General features: G+C 42.5%; 1 protein-coding gene across 3 annotated transcripts in view; it reads right to left on the minus strand.

Moving 5' to 3' along the window:
* LOC137655558 (uncharacterized) overlaps positions 1–26185 on the minus strand; it is a 454428-nt gene that overhangs the window by 17383 nt on the left and 410860 nt on the right. For all 3 annotated transcript variants that reach the window (XM_068389471.1, XM_068389460.1, XM_068389465.1), the window contains 2 exons: positions 23543–23693; positions 23121–23281 (listed from right to left, as the gene is read on the minus strand). In XM_068389471.1, coding sequence (XP_068245572.1) covers positions 23121–23281; positions 23543–23693 — 312 coding nt within the window. The remainder of the gene's footprint in view (positions 1–23120; positions 23282–23542; positions 23694–26185) is intronic.

Genomic DNA, 26185 nt, shown 5'->3' on the forward strand with positions numbered 1-26185 from the left:
ACTTCGAAGACTTGTCGGAAACTATGATCCAGACGTAAATGTTATTGATTACTTGCGTGGAATAGCTCATAATATTTCATACTAGATTTTTATGTTCGAATTTATATTTTATGAAAAATTTTATTTTATTTCTTTTCCTTTTAAGCAGTTATTTTAATTATGAATGTATAAACAAATAAATAGAATGTCGTAGCAACAAATGAAGATTTTTAAATGTCCTTTACTGTATTATGTGTAAAATAAAAAAAATTACAGATTTATTATTTGGTAAATTCTTTAACGGTGAATGGTATGCTGGCGGTGATTTGCTGGCGGTGAATTTTCTTTAACGGTGATTTGCTGACGGTGATTTGCTGGCGGTGAGTTTCTGGCGGTGAATTTTCCGGACACGCATATAAGTGGTGTTCTTAATAGTGTATATGTAAAGATGATGCTATTACAAATGTCTTTTTACTTTCTGTAGTCTTGCAAATTCAAATTAAACAAAGTAAAGCCGTTTCCATACCATTTGTCCCCTACATATGACGCCAAAGAGGAAACCACAACGAACGAACGAACAATCGCATTTGCACCTCCAAATGATAAATAATGACACTAATAGCAAACTATAACATACAGCATTGAAATTTGTACAATATTTATTACAAGATGCTTTGAATAAGTTTGGAGACTTCATTTTAGAACCCAGCTGAGAACATGTTGACATAGTCAGCTGATTCAAGCTACCACTACCAAGGATATGTACACATATAAATAAATATTCTTAATATAATTTCCAAACTTATTCGAACTATCTTATAATTAATAACAAGGGTATCACAAAGTTTTCTACAGACTCAAAGTATCGTTAGTTATCACTTGAATGTTTAAATGCGTTCGTTCGTTAATTCGTTCTTCCATTGTAATTGGTGATGAAATGTACCCAAACAAAAGGGTTTCCCTTTTGAGTATCGTATGTTGTTAAGATATAATATAGAATCGGTTTTATTTAGTTTATTTTTAATTTCTAAGCATACATTAAGTTAAATAAAATTTTAATAACATCTTTACATAACCAAAACCTAACTTATAGGCCTACATAGATGGTTTCATGATTAAGCAAGTTTTATATTACTGATATAAGATAAAATTAGTCTTCATTTTTTACATTGTCCAATCTACAGGTCGTTTTATGGTCGGATATATGCAATAGTCATATTTATTTACTCATTCAATTACAAATAAAATAGTCTTGTAGGCTATACATTATTTTACGATTATTTTTGGGCTCAGGCCATGTCGTCCTGATGGAAGGTTCCTTTAAGTAGCTTCCTAGGGTATATTTGACTACAGTGATATTCCCAGAGAATTTACCTTTAGGTCTCCAGAATTCTAACTCCTGGCGTGAATATCCTTAAAATTTCTCTCAAGGATATCGCATAATATCAGGGGACGTATATCTTGATACGACACATAGCAATCTTCACCCCGAATAGCGTTTTCGCTTCGAGGGGGAAAGTGGCAAAAATAAAAGGGGAGCCGTTACTCTTCCTCCGTTACTACCTTGAGTATCTAGATGGCGACATCGTCGCACCCATGTTTATTCCTTAAAGCGTAGCGCTACTAGCTCGGTGATTTTCCTGTTTGCTCTTGTGTTTTCGCTTATCTCATTGGATTTATCATGCAATCTCCAGCCTCTTCTGCCTCTGGAAAGTTGAGTACTTGATCTTTACATTGTATAAATTTTAGCTCTTGCCTCACAGTAAAATTAGGTTAAATTAACTGGAAGAGCTGTTGCCTGAACCGGAGGCGTCATGGACGCTGTCGTTCGTAACGCATGAGTTATTTAGTTAGCCAGAACGACTTTCCCGGTATAAATAGCATGAATAACTATAGCTATTTAGTCTTCATTGCTAGGAGTTTATTATATTATGCCGATTGTATTCGTAATAGTTTCGGCGATTTAGGTAACCGAACCTTGCTTACGCTAGGCTTCCTAGCCTAGGCGTTTTATTTTACTTTCATGCATGATATAATAGATTCCTAGCGTTATTAAATTTAAATGAAGCTATTTAGGCAATTTATGCATGTGAGATACATTAATTACATATAAAATTTTCTCTTCTGAGATAGTATACGAGAGAGTTTCGGTGATTAAGGTAGTCGATTCTCACTGCCACTAGGCTACTAGCCTAGTGGCTTTAGTATACTTTCATACATGTTCCCCGGTTACGCTCGTGTATCGTTTTATCAATTCAGGCGGAGATAGATATCTCCTAGAATTATTATATAAAGCGATACTCGTCTCCAGTGGATATTTAAGGGTCTTCCCTCCGAGTGTAGGCTTAGGTTACAACCCTAGTTCGTCGTGCCTCAAGTTGTCATTCAGGCATGACTAGGCTAGGGTTTTGTGTTCCTTCCCTTAGCTGCAGATAGCAGGTTTTGGGTTTCGGTCAGAACCTCAAAGTATATACAGTAGTCTTGTGCTGGCAGCGGGCTGGCAGGGTGAATAGTCATTCCCCTGTTGGACTAGGCTGTCGGCATAGGAGGCTAGACCTCCCTAGACCACACCTGAAGGGGTTATATGATATTGCCACCTTCCCCTTGCGGTCTAGTAGACTAGTCCTGTGCTCACAGACCCTAGGCTGAAGAATAGACATTCTTCTGCCGCCTAGGATTGCGCCGGCACTGGAACTCTGTTTCTCTTTTGTTAAGAGGAGGTGGCAAGCTTGCTGCCGGTCCCTTAACTGTATTGGCAGACCCTAGGCTGGAGGATAGATATTCTCCTGCCGCCTATGATGGCGCTGATACCGAAACAGAGTTTCTTAAAGGTGTGGAAGGACTGGCAACCCTGTCGGCTCCTTCCACACCTCATACAGGAAACCCCCCCCCCCTGACCTTTAGTGATGGCCTAGCCATTGCAACCCTTTGGCCGTTGTCGTACAATCTCGCCGCTTGCCGGCAGGTTGTGGGGCCGGCCGGGGCTTCTGCTTATAGTAGCCTAGTCGCTCAGCTTTCCCTTACGGACGCAAGGCTCCGGGAAAGCTGTGCCGGCTGGGCCGGCTGCCGGTAGGAAATCCCTTTACTGTAGAGTGTTCTTCAGTCCTCTCTTGGACTGCCATTCACAGACCTGAGACCGGCAATGGTTTGTGGATGGGTGGAAGCCTGAACGATATATTCTCCCCTTCCATTTGAACCCTCATTCTGGAGGAAGGCAGTAAGACAGAGCTCTTACATCACCATTCACTCCTTGCTTTCTCTCTCTCTATCGGCTAGTGCCGCCGGGTACTAACCTAACCGGCAGCTGCCGGCCACTACCCTAGCCGGCAAGGCGCCGGGCCTTGCCGGCTGGATTAGTGCGCCGGCAGCCGCCGGCACAACTGGCTTGGCCAGCAGGTGCCGACCGGGTTCATGCTGCCGGCCACTCGACTAGTGCACCGGCAGCCGGCGAGCTGCCGGCCACCACCCCAGCTGGCAATGCGCAGGCTGAACTCTGCCCCAGGTGCTAGCCTTGCCGACAACATGCCGGCTATATCTACAGTAAATGACTATACAGTGGCCAGTATATTTGCAGTATAGATCATACTGCAAACAGAAAACTATAGTATAAAGTATACAGTAGTTAATTTTCCAACATACCCTGTGTGTCCAAGCACAGTCTATTGTTGAGACCATACTATATAAGGAAAGGAAATTTCTTTCCATATACTGATAGATGATCAGTTACAAATGACCCTCATTATTAAAACCTTTGGGAAGTCGGTGTTAACTTACACTTATCTATCCTTACAGGGTAGAACTCTTCCATTGGGCCTCCTGAATAGGATAACCTTAGGCTTTAATTTTGAGGGAGGTCACAGCAATTGGCTGGACAGGAAACACATGTATGTCTTTCCTAATTCTTTTCTAGCTTGTCTATCCTAAGCTATATGCAATAAAAAGGCAAAATATTAATAATAATATTTATATAGTTTATCAGGTGAGATGAACTACCATATACTCATTTGGTTTTCCTCTCTTTACAGGAGGACCAACCTAAGTGTGCGCGAGTCTTCTGCAATGTTAGGAGCAGGGACTTCTGCGGCCATGAGAAGTGCAGGGCGCACTCCCTCTGTTCCATTACCAAGGGAACTCTCAAGTATTGGGACCCCCAGGTATGTAATGTATGCAAAGCCTTGGTTACTGAGGCTTTTGATGACCCCAAGACAACGGAGTCAAGGGATGCAGCACGGAGTAAGCTGTGCAGATGGGTCCGTGGCTTCCAGAAGAATGCCACGGGCCTTACCTTCCGAATGAACGGATGCGGGCCTATCTGTTCCCTTGAGGCAACTGCGGATGTCGTCATACCACAGCCTCAACCTGAGATCCCTTGTGTCCAGATTTCCATGGATACGGATGTCTCGGACGCGATGAAGGACATCCATCTAGATGAGAGGATGTCAGAGGTGTCGGAAGACACCGAGAAGGACCTTCTTGCAGAGGGTCAAGAAGAGGAGTATACCTTGGCTCCTGAGACCGAAGAGGATGACGTCGAATCGGTGTCCGTTTCGTCGGTTCCAGCCCCAGAACCAGTTCCCTCTACGTCTTCTGCTCCTCCATCTGACGAAATGGGAAAAGCCCTGGCTAGTCTCATGACGATGATGGAGAGTCTTCGTAAGCAAAACGAAGAAAGGGAAGCTGCATTGAGGAAGGAGATACACCATCTCGCAGCATCCCGTGGGTCTCACAAGAGACTCAATGTGAAGGATCTTCCTTCATGTTCTGAAGTAAACCCTTGGAGGCATGCAGAGTACATGACAATTACAAACGGGAAGATATTTATTTCAGAGAAGCTGGGAGCCGTCCTCATTGAGGATGTCGACTTTTGGCCCAGATTTGAGTCTTACCCAGACTGCTTCGTCCGTCTGAAGGCGGAACCTGTGTCCAAGGAGGAGACAGAGCCGAAAGAGGTCATAGTTCTTGACCATGGGAAGGCTCAAGCTTTAATGGCTAGCAGTCTGAAAGACTGAGTAAGAAACACCCTTCTTTTCTTGCTCCAGCTAAACTGGCCTTTCCCTTTGCAGAAAAAGGGTTCAAGGCAGTAGAAGCTGGGAAACCTTGTCCTACACTTGAGGAGTGTAGACCTTTATCCCTAGCTTTGCCTACGGATGACAAAGACTGGAAGGAAATACATCTTACCTTCTCAGTTGGGAAGTTGGAGGCGGATATTGCTGGACGCCAGTTCATCGAAAACCTCCCTAAGTTGTCTGACTTTCTCTTGCGTAGGGAGCAAGAGACAAAGGAAAGGCTTGCCGCATCTCTGTTCCTCCAAATTACCTTGGAGGCAATGGCAAGTGATCATAGATCCCCAGACATGTTTATGGTCGTGGCCAAATCACATTTGGCAATGCTGGTCAAGAACCTATATGGCTTTGTTAGGGCCAGAAAAGCATGTAGGGAGTTCGTGTTTGCTTCGGTTGCGGTGAAGCACGAACCCAGGAAACTGATATCTTCCAATATCTGGGGAAAGGACCTCTTCCCGAGTGAATTAGTCAAGGAAATAGTCGACAAGGCTGCCACGGAGAACAGGAATCTTCTCCAAAAGTGGGGCATGTCGGCTAAAAGGAAGTCTTCCCCGGATGAGGGTCCCCAACCGAAGAGGAAGACAAAGAGACCATGGTTGCCCTCTCGCCCAGCCAGACAACAACAGCAACTTCCAATGACCGCGATGCCCCAGAAGGTGGCACAACCCTAACCCACCTACCAGATGGTACCGCAGCAGATGGTGACCTAGTCACCAGCCTTTAGTCCCGCCTATGAGAGGCAGACCACTACCTTTCGCCCTAAAGGTAGAGGGTCAAATAGAGGCTCCTCTAGATGCCCCTCAAGAGGAAAAGGGGGTAGGGGAGGGCGCGGTCAAGGAGGCAAGTCCTCCGGACAACCGAAGCAATGAGATGCTTCCGGTAGGAGAAAGACTCCAAACATTTCGGGATCGCTGGACCTTCGATCCCTGGGCCCACAGCCTAATCAAGAACGGACTAGGTTGGAGCTGGAGGACAGCTCCACCATCATTTCCTCAATTCTTCCAACACTCCACCCCCGTCCTGGAAGAATATACCCGAAAACTCTTGAGCAAACGGGTGATAAGAAGGGCAAAGTCCATCAAATTCCAAGGAAGGCTGTCTTGTGTTCCCAAGAAGGACTCAGACAAACTCAGAGTCATTCTGGACTTGTTGCCACTCAACAAGTTCATAGAAAACTACAAGTTCAGGATGTTAACCCTTCAACACATAAGGACCCGGCTGCCAAAAGGGCATACATAGTCTCCACAGACATGGCAGATGCCTATTGGCACATTCTGATCAATCGCCCACTCTCCTACCTAGGATTCAGGCTACAGAAGAAGAAATACGTCTTCAGAGCCATGCCTTTCGGACTAAACAATGCCCCAAGGATCTTTACAAAGCTTGCAGATGCAGTCGTTCAACAACTACGCCTAGAAGGTGTCCAGGTGGTAGCCTACCTGGACGATTGGCTGGTGTGGGCAGCATCCGAGACGGAATGCATGCAAGCATCCAAGAAAGTGATCTAGTTCCTGGAACATCTGGGATTCAAGATCAACGTCAAAAGGTCTCGACTGTCTCCTGCTCAGGAGTTTCAATGGCTTGGAACACATTGGAACTTACAGTCACACCGTCTCTCCATTCCACCAAAGAAGAGGAGAGAGATAGCGGGATCTGTCAAGAGACTGCTGAAATCCGACAGGATATCAAGACACCAACAGGAGAGAGTGCTAGGCTCCCTTCAGTTTGCATCAGTGACAGACCCTGTGCTAAGAGCGCAGTTAAAGGATGCATCAGGAGTCTGGAGAAGATACGCATCAAACGCTCAAAGAGATCTAAGAAGACCGATACCGACTCGACTACGATCACTTCTCAAGCCATGGTCGAAGGCCAAGAATCTGAAGAGGTCGGTGCCTTTGCAACCACCTCTACCTTCAGTCATCATCCACACGGACACATCAAAGGAAGGATGGGGCGGTCACCCTCACCAACGGAAAGTCCAAGGGACTTGGTCCTCCCTATTCAAGACCTTTCACATCAACATTTTGGAAGCCATGGCAGTCTTTCTCACGCTGAAGAAATTGTCCCCTCGCCATTCAGTCCACATAAGACTGATTCTGGACAGCGAGGTGATAGTGAGATGTTTGAATCGTCAAGGTTCGAGATCACCCCAAATCAACCAAGTGATGTTGGCCATCTTTCGCTTGGCGGAAAAGAAGAGATGGCACTTATCAGCAGTTCACCTTCAATGGTTCCGCAATGTGACGGCGGACGCTCTATCCAGGCTCACGCCGATAGAGTCAGAATGGTCCCTAGACGCAGGATCATTCTCCTTCATCTTACGTCAAGTCCCAGAACTGCAGATCGACCTCTTCGCGACGAGCGACAACAAGAAGCTACCTCGTTATGTGGCCCCATACGAGGACCCTCTAGCAGAAGCGGTGGACGCCATGTCCCTCGACTGGAACAGATCGACCTGCGTTTACCTGTTCCCTCCAACCAACCTTCTGTTGAAGGTCCTCAACAAGCTGAGATCCTTTCAGGGAACGGCAGCCCTAGTGGCTCCCAAGTGGCCGAAGAGCAATTGGTTCCCTCTAGTATTGGAATTGAAGCTGAGGCTGGTCCCTCTGCCAGACCCAGTTCTGACTCAACAAGTACACAAGTCGACTGTCTTCGCTTCATCACAGAAAACCCAAAACCTTCATCTCATGATTTTCTCTCCTTAGCAGTTAAGAAAAGGTTTGGGATCTCGAGAGACAGTATAGACTTCTTAGAAGAATATAAGTCTAAACCTACCAGAAGGCAATATGAGTCATCTTGGAAGAAGTGGGTTGCTTTTGTCAAGGCAAGAATACCAAGAGATCTCTACAGATTTCTGTTCATCCTTCTTTATTCACCTTCATGGACAAGGTTTAGCAGGCAACATGATAACAACGTGTAAGTCAGCCTTGACTAGACCTCTGCTTTACGCCTTCCAAGTAGACTTATCCAATGAAATCTTTAACAAGATCCCTAAGGCCTGTGCTAGACTTGGGCCTGCAGCACCTCCAAAGCCCATCTCATGGTCCTTGGATAAGGTCCTACACTTTACCTTAACAGTTATCTTCTTGTTTGTTCTAGCCTCGGGGGCCAGAGTTAGTGAAATAGTGGCCCTTTCTCGGGATGAGGGCCATATTCAGTTCACAGAAGCGGGAGAACTGAATCTCTTTCCTGACCCAACGTTTCTCGCCAAGAACGAGCTACCTACCAAAAGGTGGGGTCCCTGGGGAATCTGCCCTCTGAAGGAAGATGTCTCGCTGTGTCCAGTAGTGTCTAAAGGTCTATCTTCCTAGAACTTCAGACTTCAGGGAAGGACAGCTCTTTAAAGGAGAAACCTCGGGCTCAAACCTATCCATAAAACAACTTAGGGCGAAAATCACCTACTTCATTCGCAGAGCGGATCCTGACAGTACACCCGCAGGTCATGATCCCAGAAAAATTGCTTCGTCATTGAACTTCTTCCAATACATGGATTTTGAGCGTCTTCGCTCGTATACTGGATGGAAGTCATCCAGAGTGTTCCTTAAACACTATGTGAAGCAAGTGCAACAGCTGTAAAGGTATGTGGTGGCGGCAGGTAGTGTGCTAAAACCTGTCGCTTAGCGCTGCGAGGAACAGTGAATTGATTGGGACAGTTAAGAATCGGGTGTACGTGTTGACACCTCACAGTGCAACACGTAAAGTGAAGTGTCACCTAGGTGACACTATGGATTGTTCCAGTTATTAAAGGTGAAGAAACATAGAGATAACACTCGTGCCATGTGTTCTTTACACAGTGTGAAAAGAGTCTTTCATAGAAATGCATATTAGAAAATTTATTAAAATTTCAGTTTTGTGGCATTAATTATTATTCCCTTTCAGGTGAATTAAGCATTTCTGGTCTCGTCTGTATTTTATGTTTCTTTTGTATCCACCAGCATTTTATTATTACTATATAATGTATGTTGAATTACTATTTATTGATTACCAATAAATATTTAATTGGTATTTGCGTCTTATTTCGCCCCAAATTTGAATAAATAAAGATATGTGTCAGTATTATTTAACCCTTAATAATCTGCATATTGACATGTGAACAAAATAAATAACTTTGTTCTAACATGAATACAACCTTTCGCTGCCTATGCATACTTTGTTCCTACACGGGTACAAACTTGTCTGATTTTGCATACAACTAAGCCTGTATGCTCTGGATGCTATGGTGGCTCATTTAAACCTTTGCTTGTATTGAGAATACAAACTTCGACTGGCTTTGTATACAGTGAGACTTGTATGCTCTTGTTGCTAGGTTTGTTAATATGGGATATGCAAACCTCGAGACTTTTTCCTGAGTCTAGTATGACTCTTCCTGCAGGGGGCAGGAAGTACTAACATAGTTCATGATTAGAAGTAATGATGTATAACAGTACTGTAACGCCATATGTCTCTATGGTCTGAGTGACCAAGGAAATATTGTCTTGAGGTTAAGGCACATTTGAAAAATCCACAGATACAGTACTTTCTAAATAATGCTCTGGTAACCTTCCATCAGGACGACATGACCTGAGCCCAAAAAAACAGATTTTGAGGGAAGCGAAAAATCTATTTGTTCCGTAATCGAAATACAAACCACGCTATTTACATTGGGTTTACCTTTCGGCGTAGCTGAAATGACGAGCCAATAGTTTTTAACGAGGGTTAACTACCCCCGCGCTAGTTAGCAGGGGTAGGGGAAGGGATAGCTTGCTACCCCTCCCCCCCACACCGGTGATTTGCTTCACTTCACTTTTGGCTCCGGCGATGAACAGACGTGTCTGTCCATCGTCCTCGTTGACAGCCTTAATCTTTTTTTGCTTTTTCTTTCAGTTTGTGTGTGTGTGTGTTTAGAAGTTGGCCTCACCCTTATTGTTCACTATGCGCAAGTGCCCTGGAATTGCCGACTGCCCTTGTGGTACTTTTATGTCGGCGGTGGACACAGATCCTCACACCCTTTGCCCGCAGTGTCGAGGCCGACGGTGTGATAAAGAGAATACGTGTAGTGAGTGCAGGGAGTGGTCTGCCTCCCAGTGGTAAAGGTTTGGCCGCCGGCGTAAGAAGTAGTCCAAGAGAGACCGTTCTCCTTCCGGGGTTGCCTTGAAAGAGGAGGGCTCTTGGGACTCTTCTTTCGCCGCCCAAACCTCCTCCGAAGCTCCCCCTCGTTCAGCTCCTAAGGAGAGTCTGCCGAGTGGGAGCGCAGGCCCTAGTTCTGTTTCCTGACCTTGGATTGGGGGAGAGGGCGTCGCCTCCCATAGCGGGGCGGTTCCTCCTCCTCCTCCGAGGGAGGTTGTTGCTAATGAATCGTTGTCTAATGATGATCTTTTTCAGATTTGGGCTTCCCTGGGGCTTAAGGGCCTGCCCTCCAGGGTAGCCCTGATTGACCTTGTCCAGTTGGGGGCCGCTGTTAAGCAGTCGCTGGTGATAGCAGAGGTAGATCCTCTGTCTATCGTCGACGTCGTGGTGACAGAGGCTTCCGACGGGTCGGGTCAATCCTCTGCAGGTACTGTTGTGGATGATGGTGCTGATGGCTCTCCTCCCCCTTCCATACATCCTTCGAAGGGGGAAGGGAGTCCCGCGGGCTCTTCTGCTGCCAAGCCTCCCTTTAAGGGGAGTGCTTTGACTGAGACTCCCCTTCGGAGGACTGATGGTCCTGACGATCTTCCTCATGGCCGCCTTCGCCGTAAGGCTCACTGTCCGCTGCGCCGCAAGGGCCTCCCGTCTCCCTATAAGGGTGCTAAGAGGCGCCTTTTTGAATCTTCGCCTCCTTCCTCCGAGGGGGTCTCTCCTCGCCGTAAGCAGCCTGCAGCTCCAGCTTCCTTAGACCTCTCTGGGGATCGGTCTCCCACGCCTTCCAGACCTTCAGCTTCTGGTGCAGATGTCCAGCAGCCTGACCTCGTCACCCGACGGGCAACGGTCCCTTCGGGGCAAAGGGATTCTTCCCTTGCGCGTCAGGGTTCCCCTGCGTGCCCTTCTGCAGTGTTAGCGCACAGGCGCTCTCCTGCTCGTCAGCGCTCTCCTGTTTGTCAGCGCTCTCCTGATGATCGCCCCTCTTCTCGCCAGCGCTCTCCTGAGGACATCCTTCAGCCTGTTGTTCCTGTTGAGCGCCCAGCGCGCCAGCGTTCCCCTGCTCGCCCTCCTGCTCGTCAGCGCTCTTCTGACCGTCAGCGCTCTCCTGTTCGTCAGCGCGCTTCTGATGACCATCGCCCCACTGCTCGCCAGCGCTCCCCTGTGGACTCCGAATATCCTGCGGTTCCTGTTGTGCGCCCTGCACGCCATCAGTCTCCTGAGCGCTCTAATTTGGCCAAGGACTCTTCTCCTCGCCCTTGCGATCCTGTTCGTCAGCCTGTTCCTGCGCAACATTGCTCGCGTTCTCCAGCGCGTACTCCCAAAATGCCTGTACGCCCACGCGCCTCCTGTTCCTGTGCCCGTTCGTGAGCGTTCGCCTCTGCGCCCCGCGCCGACAGTTCCCTCACAGGATTCCACGCGTCGCCCTCTTGCTCGCCAGCGATCACAGACTCATCAACATTCGCCTGCTCGTCAGCGATCTCCTGCGCGTCAATGGTCCCCAGCGCGTCAGCGATCACCTGAACATCGGCGATCTCCAGACCGCCTGCGTGACCTAACGCCTGCGCGCAAGCGTTCTCCAACGCGCCGTCGCCCAGAGGATCTGGAAGGACATGGATCGCCTTCTGTTAGCTCGCCCTCGCGCGTTCGTTCGCCTACGCGGTCTACACGCTATCGCTTGCCAACGCGCCACCATGCGCCAGCGCGCCATCGCTCGCCTACACGCCAGCTTTCACCAGCGCACCGCCGATCGCCTGCTCCCAATCGCTCTCCCACGCGTTACAGGTCTCCTGAACAACGTCGTCAGTGGTCATCGGAGCGTTCTCGTTCGCCCGCGCATCAACGCGCTCCCTCGCCGACGCGCCAACGCGTTCGTTCACCAGCTCGCCCACACGCTCGTTTTCCTGTACGCCCTCGCGCCCACTCGCCAGCGCGACCAGAGTATGTCTGACCCTTACTTCTTTCTTCATTCTCCCCTCTCTTGGGGAAGCAGCATCCTGGTCTTCGCATAGCTGACCTCGACCTCTGCAGGTAACCCATGCTTCCTTGTGCTCCTAGTATTAAGCTTAATACTGTCGTGTCCCCCATACCCTGACGAGGTGGTATTGGGAACGTCCTATCCTAGATTCCTATTTAAAGGTCTCAAGGTCAACTTCATAGGACGAGTCACACTTTCTTCCACACACAACTTATGTAGGCCACTCGTTCCTAGCGAAGCAAGGAACTTGTGAGGTGCAGGGGCTCCTTCTCTCAAGTGCTACTCACTGGGAGGCGGAGTCCCCGGCAAAGCCAAAGTCAGTAAGGCTGGGGACTTTCCACCCTTCCTAAGGGGTAAGTCACCCAATGTAAATAGCGTGGTTTGTATTTCGGTTACGGAACAAATGACAAATTCGAAGATAATTTGTATTTTTCCTAACCATACAAACCTTAGCTATTTACACATATTTGCCTGCCAGCCCTGGCCCCCAAGTCAAGTCCTACCTCTAAGTGAAGTGAAGCAAATCACCGGTGTGTGGGGGGGAGGGGTAGCAAGCTATCCCTTCCCCTACCCCCGCTAACTAGCGCGGGGGTAGTTAACCCTCGTTAAAAACTATTGGCTCGTCATTTCAGCTACGCCGAAAGGTAAACCCAATGTAAATAGCTAAGGTTTGTATGGTTAGGAAAAATACAAATTATCTTCGAATTTGTCATTTTTGGGTGAGATAGCCATGTCGTCCTGATGGACCCGCCCTCCTTTTTATAGAAAAGGCCTTGGCAGGATCGCTCCCGAAACAACTATATCTGTAGCTACCTTGCTCAACGCTACAAAGAATAAACATGGCGGCGACGATGGCGCCGTCTAGATACTCAAGGTAGTAACGGAGGAAGGGTACCTTGATAACGGCTCCCCTTCTATTTTTGCCACTTTCCCCCTCGAAGCGAAAACGCTATTCGGAGTGAAGGTTGCTATGTGTCGTATCAAGATATACGTCCTCTGATATTATGCGATATCCCTGAGAGAAATTTTTAGGATATTCGCGCCGGGAGTTGGAATTCTGGAGACCTAAAGGCAAATTCTCTGGGAATATCACTGTAGTCAAATATACCCTAGGAAGCTACTTAAAGGAACCTTCCATCAGGACGACATGGCTATCTCACCCAAAAATAGATTTTTCGCTTCGCTCAAAATCCGTTCTTTGAATTTGGTAAAGGTAATGCAGTAGCAGTAGTTCTCAGATTACTCACTAGTGTTTTCTGGTGCTGTATTCAGTTGGTTTTGATATGGACTATGATTGAAAAAATCTTCATTTTTGTGAGTTTCATTTTACACTTCTTGAAGGTAGTAGGTTGGCCAGGGCACCAGCCGCCCGTTGAGATACTACCACTAGAGAGGTATTGGATCCTTTGACTGGCCAGACAGTAATGCATTGGATCCCTCTCTCTGGTCACGGCTTATTTTTTCTTTGCCTACACTTACACAATAGTTTGGCCTATTCTTTACATATTCTCGTCTTTCCTCATACACCTGACAACAATGAGATTCTTAACACTTCTTCACCCAAGGGGTTAATTACTGTACTGCAATTTGTTCAGTGTACTTTCCTCTTGTAAGGGCAGAAGAGACTCTTTAGCTGTGGTAAGCAGCTCTTCTAGGAGAAGGACACTCCAAAATTAAACCACTGTTCTCTAGTCTTGGGTAGTGCCATAGCCTCTGTACCATGGTCTTCCACTGTCTTGGGTTGGAGTTCTCTTGCTTGAGGGTACACTCAGGCACACTATTCTATCTTATTTTTTTTTCTTCCTCTTGTTTTTTTGAAATGGTGTGTTGGGCAGGCTTAATAGAAGGGCCATGGATGCCTGGTGGTTTATCAAGAGGTTGTCTTTTCCTTTTTCTGATTCTTTTTCTTCTCAAAACCATCCTTACTGTCCTCCCTTCAGTTGAAGTGGCTATCCTGGAGGGTATTTAGCCTTGCATGGTGTATCGGCTCCTCCATGTTGACCAGTTTTTCCGACTTTTTACAATAGTCTATGGGTATCATCAATCACTTTGTTTATAATTCTGTACGTATTGTTTTTGTTATAATTCTTGTTAATCTAGTTTTTAAGTATGATGTCTCTCTTTTATTTCTATTAATTCTTATGCTGTCTGGAGACATTGAGCGAAATCCGGGACCAGTACGTCCTAGATTTCGTCAATGTCGTCTTCTGTAATGCAATATTCGTGGTCTTCATGCAAATATCCAAGACCTTACAGTTGCGTCCAGACAGTATGATATTCTTTTGTGCTCAGAAACTTTGGTTTCTAATATGAGGCACTCATCTGAGCTCCTTATAACTGGTTTTAAGAAGCCAATAATGTTGAAACGAGATGCCATCCCTAGGGCCAGGGGAATGGCGGTGTATATTAGGACCGAGTACCCTGCTTCTCATAAGTCCTGCTATCAATGTGAATGTCATGAGATTCAGGTAATAAAAGTTTGTGGCAGGCATAACAACTTTTTTTGTGTTCGATCTACCGGAATCCCGACATGGATGATTCTATCTTCGATTGTCTTCTTACCATTATGGCTAAGATACAAGAAGATGATAGAAAGGCTTCTTTTGTCTTTGTTGGTGATTTTAATGCTCACCATAGGGAGTGGTTAAGTTCTATCTCTCCTACCGATCGCCATGGCTTAAGAGCTTTAGACTTTGCCTCTGAATCAGGCTGTGAGCAAATCATAAATGAAGCTACTCACAGGTCTGGTAATTGCTTGGACCTCGTATACACTGACTCCCCTGGCGTTATAACTAGTAAGGTTGGTTCTCCAGTCGGGACATCTGATCATGCCTTGATTTCATTATTAGTGAAGACTGAGCAGCCTGTCCCTGATATATCATATTCTTGTAAAATTTATATGAAATCCCAAGCAGACTGGAATGGGATTTTACATGATCTTTTGTGCTTGAATTGGTCACAATTATATAATAGTGTAGATCCTGTTGTCCCTTTGAATGAGAATCTAGTCAACATAATTGATAGGCGTATCCCTTCTCGTGTGCTAAGGTACCGAGTGAAGGACAAACCGTGGTTCAATGATGATTGTAGACTTGTAGACGTGCTTTTTTGGAGAAGCAGGAGGCCTATCAACTTTGGAAGGGTAACAGATCACATTTGACCTGGAACAATTATACTCAGCTTCGAGCTTTTGCTCAGAGAGTTTATGCCTTAACTGAAAAGGAGTACAATTTAACCATAAAAGAAACACTTTCTGGTACAACTCAGGAACATAAATGGTGGTCTACCCTTAAATCTGCACTCTTCGGTGTAGATGCAACAGTTCCTCCTTTACTTAAACCAGATGGCTCAGTCACTCACTGTCCAAAGGAAAAGGCAACCCTTTTGGCTGATGTTTTTGACAGTAAACAGAGTAATGAAAAACTTGAACTTCCTCATTCCTGTTTTCCTGAGGCTAAACTAACTAGTTTAGCTTTTCGATCTCGTGAGATTAAAGCTCTGTTGGTGGACCTTGATGCTTATGGAGGTGTAGACCCAAATGTTATTTTTCCTTTGTTTTTTATAAAGACAGCAGATTTCTTAGCTCCAAAGTTATCTGTTATTTTGCGCAAGTTAGCAAGAAGAGGAGCTTTTAGCACTAGTTGGAGAATTGGTAATGTTACTCCTCTATGTAAATGTGTTTGTGGTAGCTCAAGTCCCACTGATTACCGCCCAATTTCCATAACTCCCATATTATCTAAAGTTTTTGAACGTCTTCTGGCAAAACGTCTTAATAGGTTTGCTGAAGGTAATCATATATTCCCTAGTTTGCAATTTGGTTTTCGTAAAGGCCTTGGAGCATGTGATGCCCTTCTTACAATCTCCAATGCTGTACAGAAATCCCTTGATTGTGGTCGGGAAGTTCGTATGATTGGCATTGATTTTAGTGCTGCCTTTGACCGTGTTAATCATGAGGCCCTTGTTTTCAAACTCAAACACTTGGGAGTGGGTGGGTCGTTTCTTAGCATTATCATTGATTTTTTAAGTAATAGACCTCAACGAGTTGTTGTTGATGGGCACCATAGTGATTATAGGAATGTGATATCCGGTGTCCCACAGGGTAGTGTTCTTGGCCCATTACTTTTCATACTATATACACATGACATGTGGTTTGGCCTAGAAAACAAGCTTGTTGCATATGCAGATGATGCTACTCTCTTTGCATCAATTCCATCCCCTGAATGTAGAGCTAGGGTTGGTGAATCCCTTCATAGAGATTTAGCTAGAATTAGTGCATGGTGCAAATTATGGGGTATGAAGTTGAATCCTAACAAAACTCAAAGTATGATTGTAAGTAGGTCAAGGACGGTGGCTCCTCAACATCCGGATCTCAGTATTGATAATGTTTTTTTAAATATGTATGACTCTTTCAAAATTTTAGGTGTGATTCTCGACAGTAAATTTACTTTTGAGAAACAAATAAGGTCTGTGTCTTCTTCAATTGCACAAAAAATAGGCTAATTGAGAAAGTCTTTCAAGATTTTCGGTGATCAATCTATTCTGAAGAAGTGTTTTAATTCTTTCATTCTACCTTGTTTTGATTATTGTTCTCCTGTCTGGTGTTCAGCTGCTGATTCTCATCTTAATTTGTTGGACAGAAACTTACGGTCTATTAAATTTCTTATTCCTGATCTAGATATTAATCTCTGGCACCGTCGTTCAATTAGTTCATTATGCATGTTGCATAAGATTTTTCATAACTCTGACCATCCTTTACAGTCAGATCTCCCTGGACAATTCTATCCTGTTCGTAATACTAGGCAGGCAGTTAATTCTAATAGCCAGGCCTTCTCCATCACAAGGCTCAATACTACGCAGTACTCTAGAAGTTTTATTCCAGCTGTGACCAAGTTGTGGAATGATCTTCCTAATCGGGTGGTTGAATCAGTAGAACTTCAAAAGTTCAAAGTTGGAGCAAATGCTTTTTTGTTGACCAGGCGGACATGAGTCTTTCTACAGTTTATTTATGACATATTTGTTTTTGATGTTGTTAATAGTTTATATATGACATGTCTGTTTTGACGTTGTTACTTATTTTAGAATGATTTATTGTTAATTTGTTCTCTTCATTTATTTATTTCCTTATTTCCTTTCCTCACTGGGCTATTTTTCCCTGTTGGAGCCCCTGGGCTTATAGCATCTTGCTTTTCTAACTAGGGTTGTAGCTTGGATAGTAATAATAATAATAATAATAATAATAATAATAATAATTACTTCATTTTCGTTTGTGTCATTTAATTTAGTGCCTTAATTATGTCATCCAAAGGTAAAAAAAAAAAGTGTCATAATCTCAGCTGCTCATTTTGATGTTACCCAAATGGCTGGCTTAACCCTGGATAGGTACGATGGGTCGTTTGCGACCCCGAGCGTCAAAAAAAAACAGGTTTTTCTCACGTGACTCACCCCCGTAACTGAATTTGTGGGTGATCGACCTGCAGGAGGTGTCTCCCCTACACGCTCTAGTAGTGTCCAGATGTGCATTGCTGTAGCTGTACTCCTTCCCCGATTTCTGAGACGCGTCGGGGTCGAGCGCGACCGAGTTTACCCTTCTAAGGTAGTTTGCATAATTATCAAAGTTATTACGTATTATGAAATTGTCGTAGAATGGTGCAACTTGTATAGGTTATCAGTTGTGGAAAGTCTTGGTGGATTGTTTGGCTACCATGTGCATGATTTTTTTTTTAGTTAAAATGTCGTTCATCACCACGAGGACCATTTTACCGCGAGTGCCCCTTTTTCATTTTTTTTAATTTTTTTGCCAAGTCATTTTTCCGTAAGATATTGCCAAATAGGGTCGTAAAACTTTTGCTTGTTTAGTGTTGGAAAGTGTGTCTAGATGATCTGGCTACCCATGCATGACTTTGTTTTTGTCAGATACGACGTAGTTATTGGTATATTGGGTATTTAACTGCGGTTACCAATTTCTGTTTTTTTTTTCAATATTTGTAAAAATTACTACGTAGTAAGGAATTGCCGTATATTATTCATTTTTTTTTCATGTTTATGTGTTAGAAAGTGTGCCTTGATGGTTGGGCTAACACGTGCATGTCTTTTTTTTTTATCTGAGATGCCGAATATTAGAATGTCGGGCATTTTACCGCGAGTGTCCCTTTTTCATTTTTTTTCATTTTTTTGCCAAGTCATTTTTCCGTAAGATATTGCGAAATAGTATCGTAAAACTTTTGCTTTTTTAGTGTTGGAAAGTGTCTAGATGATCTGGCTACCCATGCGTGATTTTGTTTTTGTCAGATACGACGTAGTTATTGGTATATTGGGTATTTAACTGCGGTTGCCAATTTCTGTTTTTTTTTCAATATTTGTAAAAATTTACTACGTAGTAAGGAATTGCCGTATATTATTGATTTTTTTTTCATGTTTATGTGTTAGAAAGTGTGCCTTGATGGTTGGGCTAACACGTGCATGTCTTTTTTTTTTATCTGAGATGCCGTATATTAGAATGTTGGGCATTTTTCCGCGAGTGCCCCTTTTTATTTGTTTTGCATTTTTTTGCTTAGTCATGTTACCGTAAGGAATTGGCAAGTAATGTCGCAAAACTTATATTTTTATAGTGTTGGAAAGTGTTTCTAGATGATCTGGCTACCCATGCCTATTTTTTTTTAGCCAGATATGGCGTATATATAAGTATGTGTTCGATTTTCCTGTGATTGCCATTTTTTCGTTTTTTCCCATTTCTTTCAAAATTACTACGTACTAAGGAACTATCACAGAGTAATATTTCATTTATATGTTTATTTGTCGGAAAATGTGCCTTGATGGTTTGCCTAGCACGTGGCTGAAATTTTTTTTTTCTGAAATGCCGTATATTAGAATGGCCATTTTGACACGAGTGCCCCTTTTTATTTGTTTTGCATTTTTTTGCTTAGTCATGTTACCGTAAGGAATTGGCAAGTAGTGTCGCAAAACTTATAATTTTATAGTGTTGGAAAGTGTTTCTAGATGATCTGGCTACCCATGCCTATCTTCTTTTTTTAGCCAGATATGGCGTATATATAGGTATGTGTTCGATTTTCCTGTGATTGCCATTTTTTCGTTTTTTCCCATTTCTTTCAAAATTACTACGTACTAAGGAACTATCACAGAGTAATTATTCATTTAGATGTTTATTTGTCGGAAAATGTGCCTTGATGGTTTGCCTAGCACGTGGCTGAATTTTTTTTTTCTGAAATGCCGTATATTAGAATGTTAGCCATTTTTCCGCGAGTGCCCCTTTTTATTTGTTTTGCATTTTTTTGCTTAGTCATGTTACCGTAAGGAATTGGCAAGTAGTGTCGCAAAACTTATATTTTTATAGTGTTGGAAAGTGTTTCTAGATGATCTGGCTACCCATGCCTATCTTTTTTTTAGCCAGATATGGCGTATATATAGGTATATGTTCGATTTTCCGGTGATTGCCATTTTTTCGTTTTTTCCCAATTCTTTCAAAATTACTACGTACTAAGGAACTATCACAGAGTAATGATTCCTCTAGATGTTTATTTGTCGGAAAATTTTGTTTACTTTTTTTTGATTGAATATCATCAAATTTTTTTAGCTAAAATATATTATATTGTTTTACATTTTTTTTTTTCGATTTTATTTCCCTTCAAAAAAATTTTTTGGGGTCAGAATTTTAATTTTATAGTCGTAAAATAATCGACAATTATCCAGCAACCCACCATACAATTTTTATGCATATCCAATAATAATTAGATTAGTAAATAACACCTTGAAATTGACATACCCTTCCTACATTTCAAGTGGCAGATTAGGGAGTCTGAGTCAGTGTGGTTGGCGGCCATTTTGTGGACATATCCAAAGCGTAAGCTGCCCTATCTATATATATTCTTGTTCCCTATAGAATTTGTGATATTTTGGTATATTTTTACCTGCATAAATATCATATTATATATTAAATATATGTATTTTTTTACGAAATTTCTAAGTACTCAAAAAATTACCTTTAGATATGGCCCCTGATATAAATGTAATTTACAAAATAATGAAGATTTTTTTACATATTTCTATTTTAGGATAACATATGTTTATTCCCTAAAAAAATTAGCCACTTCCTATTTCATTTGGGTACCCAAAAAAATTCATGAAATTTGGACAAATTTTTTTGGCCAAAAAAAGTTACCCTTTTTTTCTCATTTCAGATCTTCACCTCCATGGGTCTGACTTCATCCAAAATACATCAAGATGTGTCCTAAACATTCAAGAATCAATTCCTAAAAGGATTTGTGTTTATATGTATAAACTTTTTTTTTATGAATTTTTATGTCAGGTCTTTTTTTTTTCTACTTAATTTTTTAAAATATTTATAATAAATAGTTTTTCTGCAGATGAGTAGTATTTATCTTTACAGTTGTTTTAAGCATTCATTGAAGTTTTTTTTGGCAAAAGAAAAAAGGAGGTTACTGCAAAAACTGATTTTTCAAGAATTTTTTTTGGCGTCGGGGTCGTTCGCGTCCGAGTATACCGTTAAAGGGGTGTCCGAGGAGCGTACCTATCCAGGGTTAATATCATGTGATAGGCCTAAAAGAACTTGGTATAATTTTGCTTGAGTTTTTGAATAGGGAAACTTTTTGTGGACACAACAGACTATTGGCGTTACCGGATACCCCTTTCCCCTCATTAGTCTATTATTGCAAGGATCTACTGCACTGCAATGGACAGAAGACAAGTCAATCTCCCTGTCAGCTCAGGTCATTCTGGGCAAAAAGAACATTCTCACAGACTAACTGTGCATGAAGACTCGGATACTTTGAGGTGTTCTCCGATAATAGACCTGTTCGCGACATCTTTCAACCAGAAACTTTCGGTGTACTGCTTGCTAGTATTAGATCCCCTCAGGCATCCCTACGAGATGCCTTCCAACATCTGTGGGATAATCTAGAGGTCTAAGCGTTTCCGACTTTCTTGTGTTGAAGAGACTCCTTAACAAGGTGAGGGCATCACAAAACCTTTCAAAGGCCCTAATAGAGGTGGAAGCAAACAGAATGGTATCCAGATCTCCTCCTGGTCACAAAGTTACCGAGGGTCCACGAATTGGTCCAGAAGTTACGTGCAGTGATATACCACAGGGCAGTCTCTTCCGTATGACTTCACGCAAGGTTATCCAGCCTCTCCTCTCACAGTCAGATCTTTTGTACACTGTGGCAAAACAGATGTCTGGATACCTCCATAAGTTGTCTATCGCTGTCCATCAGGCAAAGTGAGCTATCTTCTAAGATTGGTATCATGGAAGAGGTTTTGCTTCTCTCGATGCCACTGTCTTCATGATAGCGGAGGAAAAACAATGATCAATCTCAGTGGTGAAAGGCTATCGCATAGCCTTGAGCCTTGTCTTTAGACTGAACGGAGTTAATATTTCCTCCTCGACAGAATTGTGTCTCCTCATACAGAGTTTCAAGCTTACATGCCCCCAGTCAGAAGTTAGACCATCTCCTTGGAACAAAACATGAATACTAAGCTTCCTGAAATGAGTGCCCTAAGAACAGCTACATCAGGCCTCTGATCACAACTTGGTACTCAAGATGGTTTCCCTTCTTTCCTACGACATCGCCCTTTCAAAAGGATGTGGCAGGTAACGCTTGGGTTCGTCCCTGAGGTGGTAGATAAGAATGGGAACTCAGTTATAGCGGACTCTAGGTTTGGGTCCTTCCGGATTTTGGGTCTCCATGACGTAACCGATAATTCTGATCAGCTGTTACCGTTTCCTGTGAGAGCGCTAATGCTCTATCTCAAGCGCATATCTGTAGCTCGCCCACACATCAAACATTTATTTGTTTAAGCATGTTTAAGCATGGGCAGTGTCAAGAGGAGTGTCACCAAGAATACGATCTCTGCTGGGATTCGACAGGTCATTGACCTTGTATTGAATCACGACTCTCCTCTTCGTGATCGTAGCCTCAGAGCTCACAATGTTAAGACTATGCACATCCCTAGCGTTCAAGAGAAACTTCTCTGTGGAGCAGGTCCTACAAATGGGAGACTTCCAAAGTAAGACTACCTTTACCTCCCATTACGTGCAAGACATAACACACAGGAACTAGACATGTTCTCCTGGATCATGTGGTGGCCAATCAACAAGTGATATGAGAAACCTCTGCTCCTCTACAGGACAAGTAACAGTTGCTTGAGGGGCAGACGTTACTTAGTATTATTCTGGGATTTATGGATAGAATGACTAACCTTTTTCATCCTTCATCTTCCCCCCCTCTTGGGGCACAGCATCTGGAAGACTCTGCAAGCTGGCCTACCACCGACTGCAAGCAAAAACTATTTCCCTTGTGTGGTCTGAAATATGCAATATATTTTGTTATGTCACCATCCTCCTTGTAAGGGGGAGGTGGACAACGCCTAGGTTTAAGTTTTAAGATGTACAGTATATCGCTCTTTATTCTTACCTGGTCAAGCCACAATGCTTAGTTACCGCTCAATCACCATGATTGATCAGGCTGTCAACTCTCCTGCTTATTAATTTGAGAGTTCATGAGGTCTCGGGGTACTACTTCTATAACGTTCTAACGACCTCAGAGCTGTGCCCCAGGTTAAGTTAGTTCGCAGCCAGTTGGGTTAAGGACTTCCACCCACCTAATGGCGAGTCTTCATAGTAAGGAGCAAATGGTTTGTATTTGTGTAGGAACAAATGACAGATTTGGCAGTAATCTGTATTTTTCCTAACTATAGAAACCTGAGCTCTTTACTCGTACTTGTCCCGTCATCACTGATACCCCCAGAAGCCTGCCAAAAGTCAAAAGAGACTTAATACACTCAGCGAATGTGTGAGTTAAGTGAAGTTGTAAACAGCTTTCTGTCCATTGGCCAAAATCCTTGGTATCATGTCTACCAATAGCAGGGTAAGCAAACTGCATCATAATTGATTGTTTGAAATTAATTACAAGTCTTGTGTCATAGTTTTACTTGAAAGATGTAAAGAAATATGTTTGACAAGAGCTTACCTTTTCTATTGAACGCAAGATGTCGGCTGATACATCTACTGAGTGTCTATATTTTTGAATTAGTTGTTCTGATCTACTGGATGGGGAATCATCAGCAAGTGTTGGTGCAGGTGCTGATCCACGCCGGGGAGATTCTTGCTCATTTTCTTCATCACTACTATCTGTAAATACAAATAAAAAATCAGTCAGCTATACAGTACAGTAAATACCTTTTTATTATATTTCCAAACCGAAGTTACAAAATGCAACCTGGACAGAGGACTCTAGAGGAATAACTTTATTTGCATAAAAAGACAAATTCTGTAATAATTCTGTTTTTTTTTTTCAAACACTAGCTATGCACTTGAATCTTGCCATTGATATAATTTTCATTGAGGTGAAAAAGATGCTTAATATTCTATTAACCAACTGATATTGCTTACCTTGGAATGCAGAGTTTTTCTTTTCATCCTGCGAGGGTCGGCGAATGTATAACTTTATTGTATCTTGCGAGTCCTTACGTCCTAAAGCTTGAATCAGTGAAGATCGTCTGCTGGAGGCATCATCCTGATCATCTAAATGGTCATCATATCCCTATAAAGCAAACAGAACATGATAAATAATAATTGACTAAGCCTCTATTTTTCAGATTATGTGATGTAGGTCAAATTGTGTTAAAGATAAAGCAAGTTAATTTATATAGGCAGGCTTGATCCATAATACTGTAGGTACTTTGATGAATTTAAAAGATTGAAATTTTAGTACTCTAGAAGTATTTTATTTAAATGCAGTTTACCATTTTGATATAAGTATAGTACAGTACTGTACAACATAGATACATTTGAGATTATTTTTCCAAAGAGGACCCATATCTGATAGAGATAGCTGAGAAAGCCTGTGATTAACTGAAGAGAGGTTCCACTTGGAGACAGACCCTGCTGTCGTATTTGAAAAAAAATGTTAAATACACCATTTTCAATGTTCTGTTAATGCATTTTGCATATTCAAATAAAATTTTATTATGATTTAAAAGAATAAATTTTGTTCAACCTGCTATTGTAAGTGTTATTTTAGCGATAGCAATTGTTTTGTGTGTTTTTTTTTTTTTAAGTGTTCTTTGTTACTGTTTCTGCTGTTGCCAAAAAACTTTAAAACTAATTTAAAACTCAGCTGAAGATCAAGATTAATTTTTTTATGATATTGGTTTTTTCCAGTTAGCCTATAGCACCCAGATTGCAAATATGGAAGTACTATGATTTCAGTTCCACATAAGTCTTGTATGCCATTTTTAGATTATCACATTTTTTTTTATATTTATATTTCATCTGTTAGCAGATGATTTTTTTTTAAAAAATTGAATTCTCCTTTTCTCTAGGCAGCAACAACTTTTGTTCATTGCTTACTCAATAAAACTAATGCAACATCAGCCAAGGAATCCATTGTGTTAACGGACAAACGTGAGCACGTGTCTACGGCTATGTGACAGGGTGACATGAGGTGTGAGATGTCTCACGTTCCGGTGTCTCCATGCCTCGTATCGCATCACTTTCTATGTGATGGCGGTCTAAAGTAAACCATTTCATATTCTAATCAAATTTATTTACTGTGTTTTACTGTATACTTTACCAAGCAGTACTAATCTATCAACTAATACTTCAGTATTGTACACTATCATATCAGAAATGGATCACATCAGAAATAGTTTAAAATGTAGATTACAATAGGGTATTTTATTTATTACTTTACATAATATTTACAGTAAAATGTACTGTACAGTACTTTATATTTGACCGCACTGTGTGTGTTTTGTGTAAAGTAGGCTATATGTACGAGAGAAAGAATCGCGCGCCTCAGCTCAGCTAATCGGCTTATTTGCCAGTCATGATGAACCAAAACAATAAAAGTGGTAGCAGGCGGCCTCCTTTAGTCCAGCAAATAAAATAAACATCTGCATTTTATTCAACATTACTCAAGCCTTCATTAAGTAGATAAATAGAGTTAAGTGTCTAGCATTGAATTTGGTAACGAAACTATAAAATAACCTTCTGTACATTTATTTAAAGTGTAATGTAAACAAACACGGTAGAATTTTCACTAACGTAGTTCGTGTATGGCCATTAGTACATTTCTCTTTTGATAATAGCATACTTTACAGTATTATAAACAGTAATGTAAGGTGATAAAGTAAGTCCAACCTCCTTTTTAATAATCTGTTATTGATTTTATTTGAAAGGGGACTAATTTGTTGGCTTCCAAAAGTTGTGGGCATTTGAGTTACGTTATGCATACCCTAGACAAAAATTTAACTATAAGGGTACTTGTACTATAATGGTTTACAAACAATTCAATCTACAAACAGCCTCTCGGTCCCCAGTGTCTTCTTTGGTTTAGTACTGTCTGTATACAGTAGTGTACTTCTATGTGTCCTGATAGATGGTTATTTGAAAATGGTATTCCATTGAATCTGCCTCAAGTTCATTGGTGTTCTGAACATATTTAACCCAGTAACTTAGAGAAAGAATCTGAGCACTCCTAGTCAGGTACGATAATCTGTCTCCCTAAAGCTCTCCAGTCAGACCTAGGTGTACACACGGCTCTGTTTGGGTCTCCTTTTTTGGTCTTTATTTTGGTATTGTGTGTTTTTTTGGGGGAGAGTTTTTAGTTCAAGATAGTAAGATATGTCTCCCAGGTTAGTTGAAGCCAGTATTTGATCTACGTGAAAATGATACGCAAGGATACACCATCTGTTGTACCAATATAATCTGTATAAACAAAGTGTCTTTAAAGGAAGACTGCAGAGATGCACTGGAGCATGAGATGTAAGTGTATTTTAATTATGTAGATTCGAAGAGAGTGAGAAGTGTGTTGTTTAGCACGGGGAGATCGAGTAATTCTGTAGGGGCAGCGTATGCCACAATGTCAATAGGTAAGGAGGGTGTTATTTGTGTCTACAGTAGATCCTTTCTTGCCCTTCTCTGTAGATAACTTTAGAGAAATGATAAAGTGAAAAGGAAACTAGCATCAACGATTCAAAATTCTTTGGGAATTCTAGGGTTAAACAAGCAGAGGTTTTTGGGAGAAACTTC

The sequence above is a fragment of the Palaemon carinicauda genome, chromosome 1, assembly GCF_036898095.1.
Source record: "Palaemon carinicauda isolate YSFRI2023 chromosome 1, ASM3689809v2, whole genome shotgun sequence".
NCBI classification, from domain to species: Eukaryota; Metazoa; Arthropoda; class Malacostraca; order Decapoda; family Palaemonidae; genus Palaemon; species Palaemon carinicauda.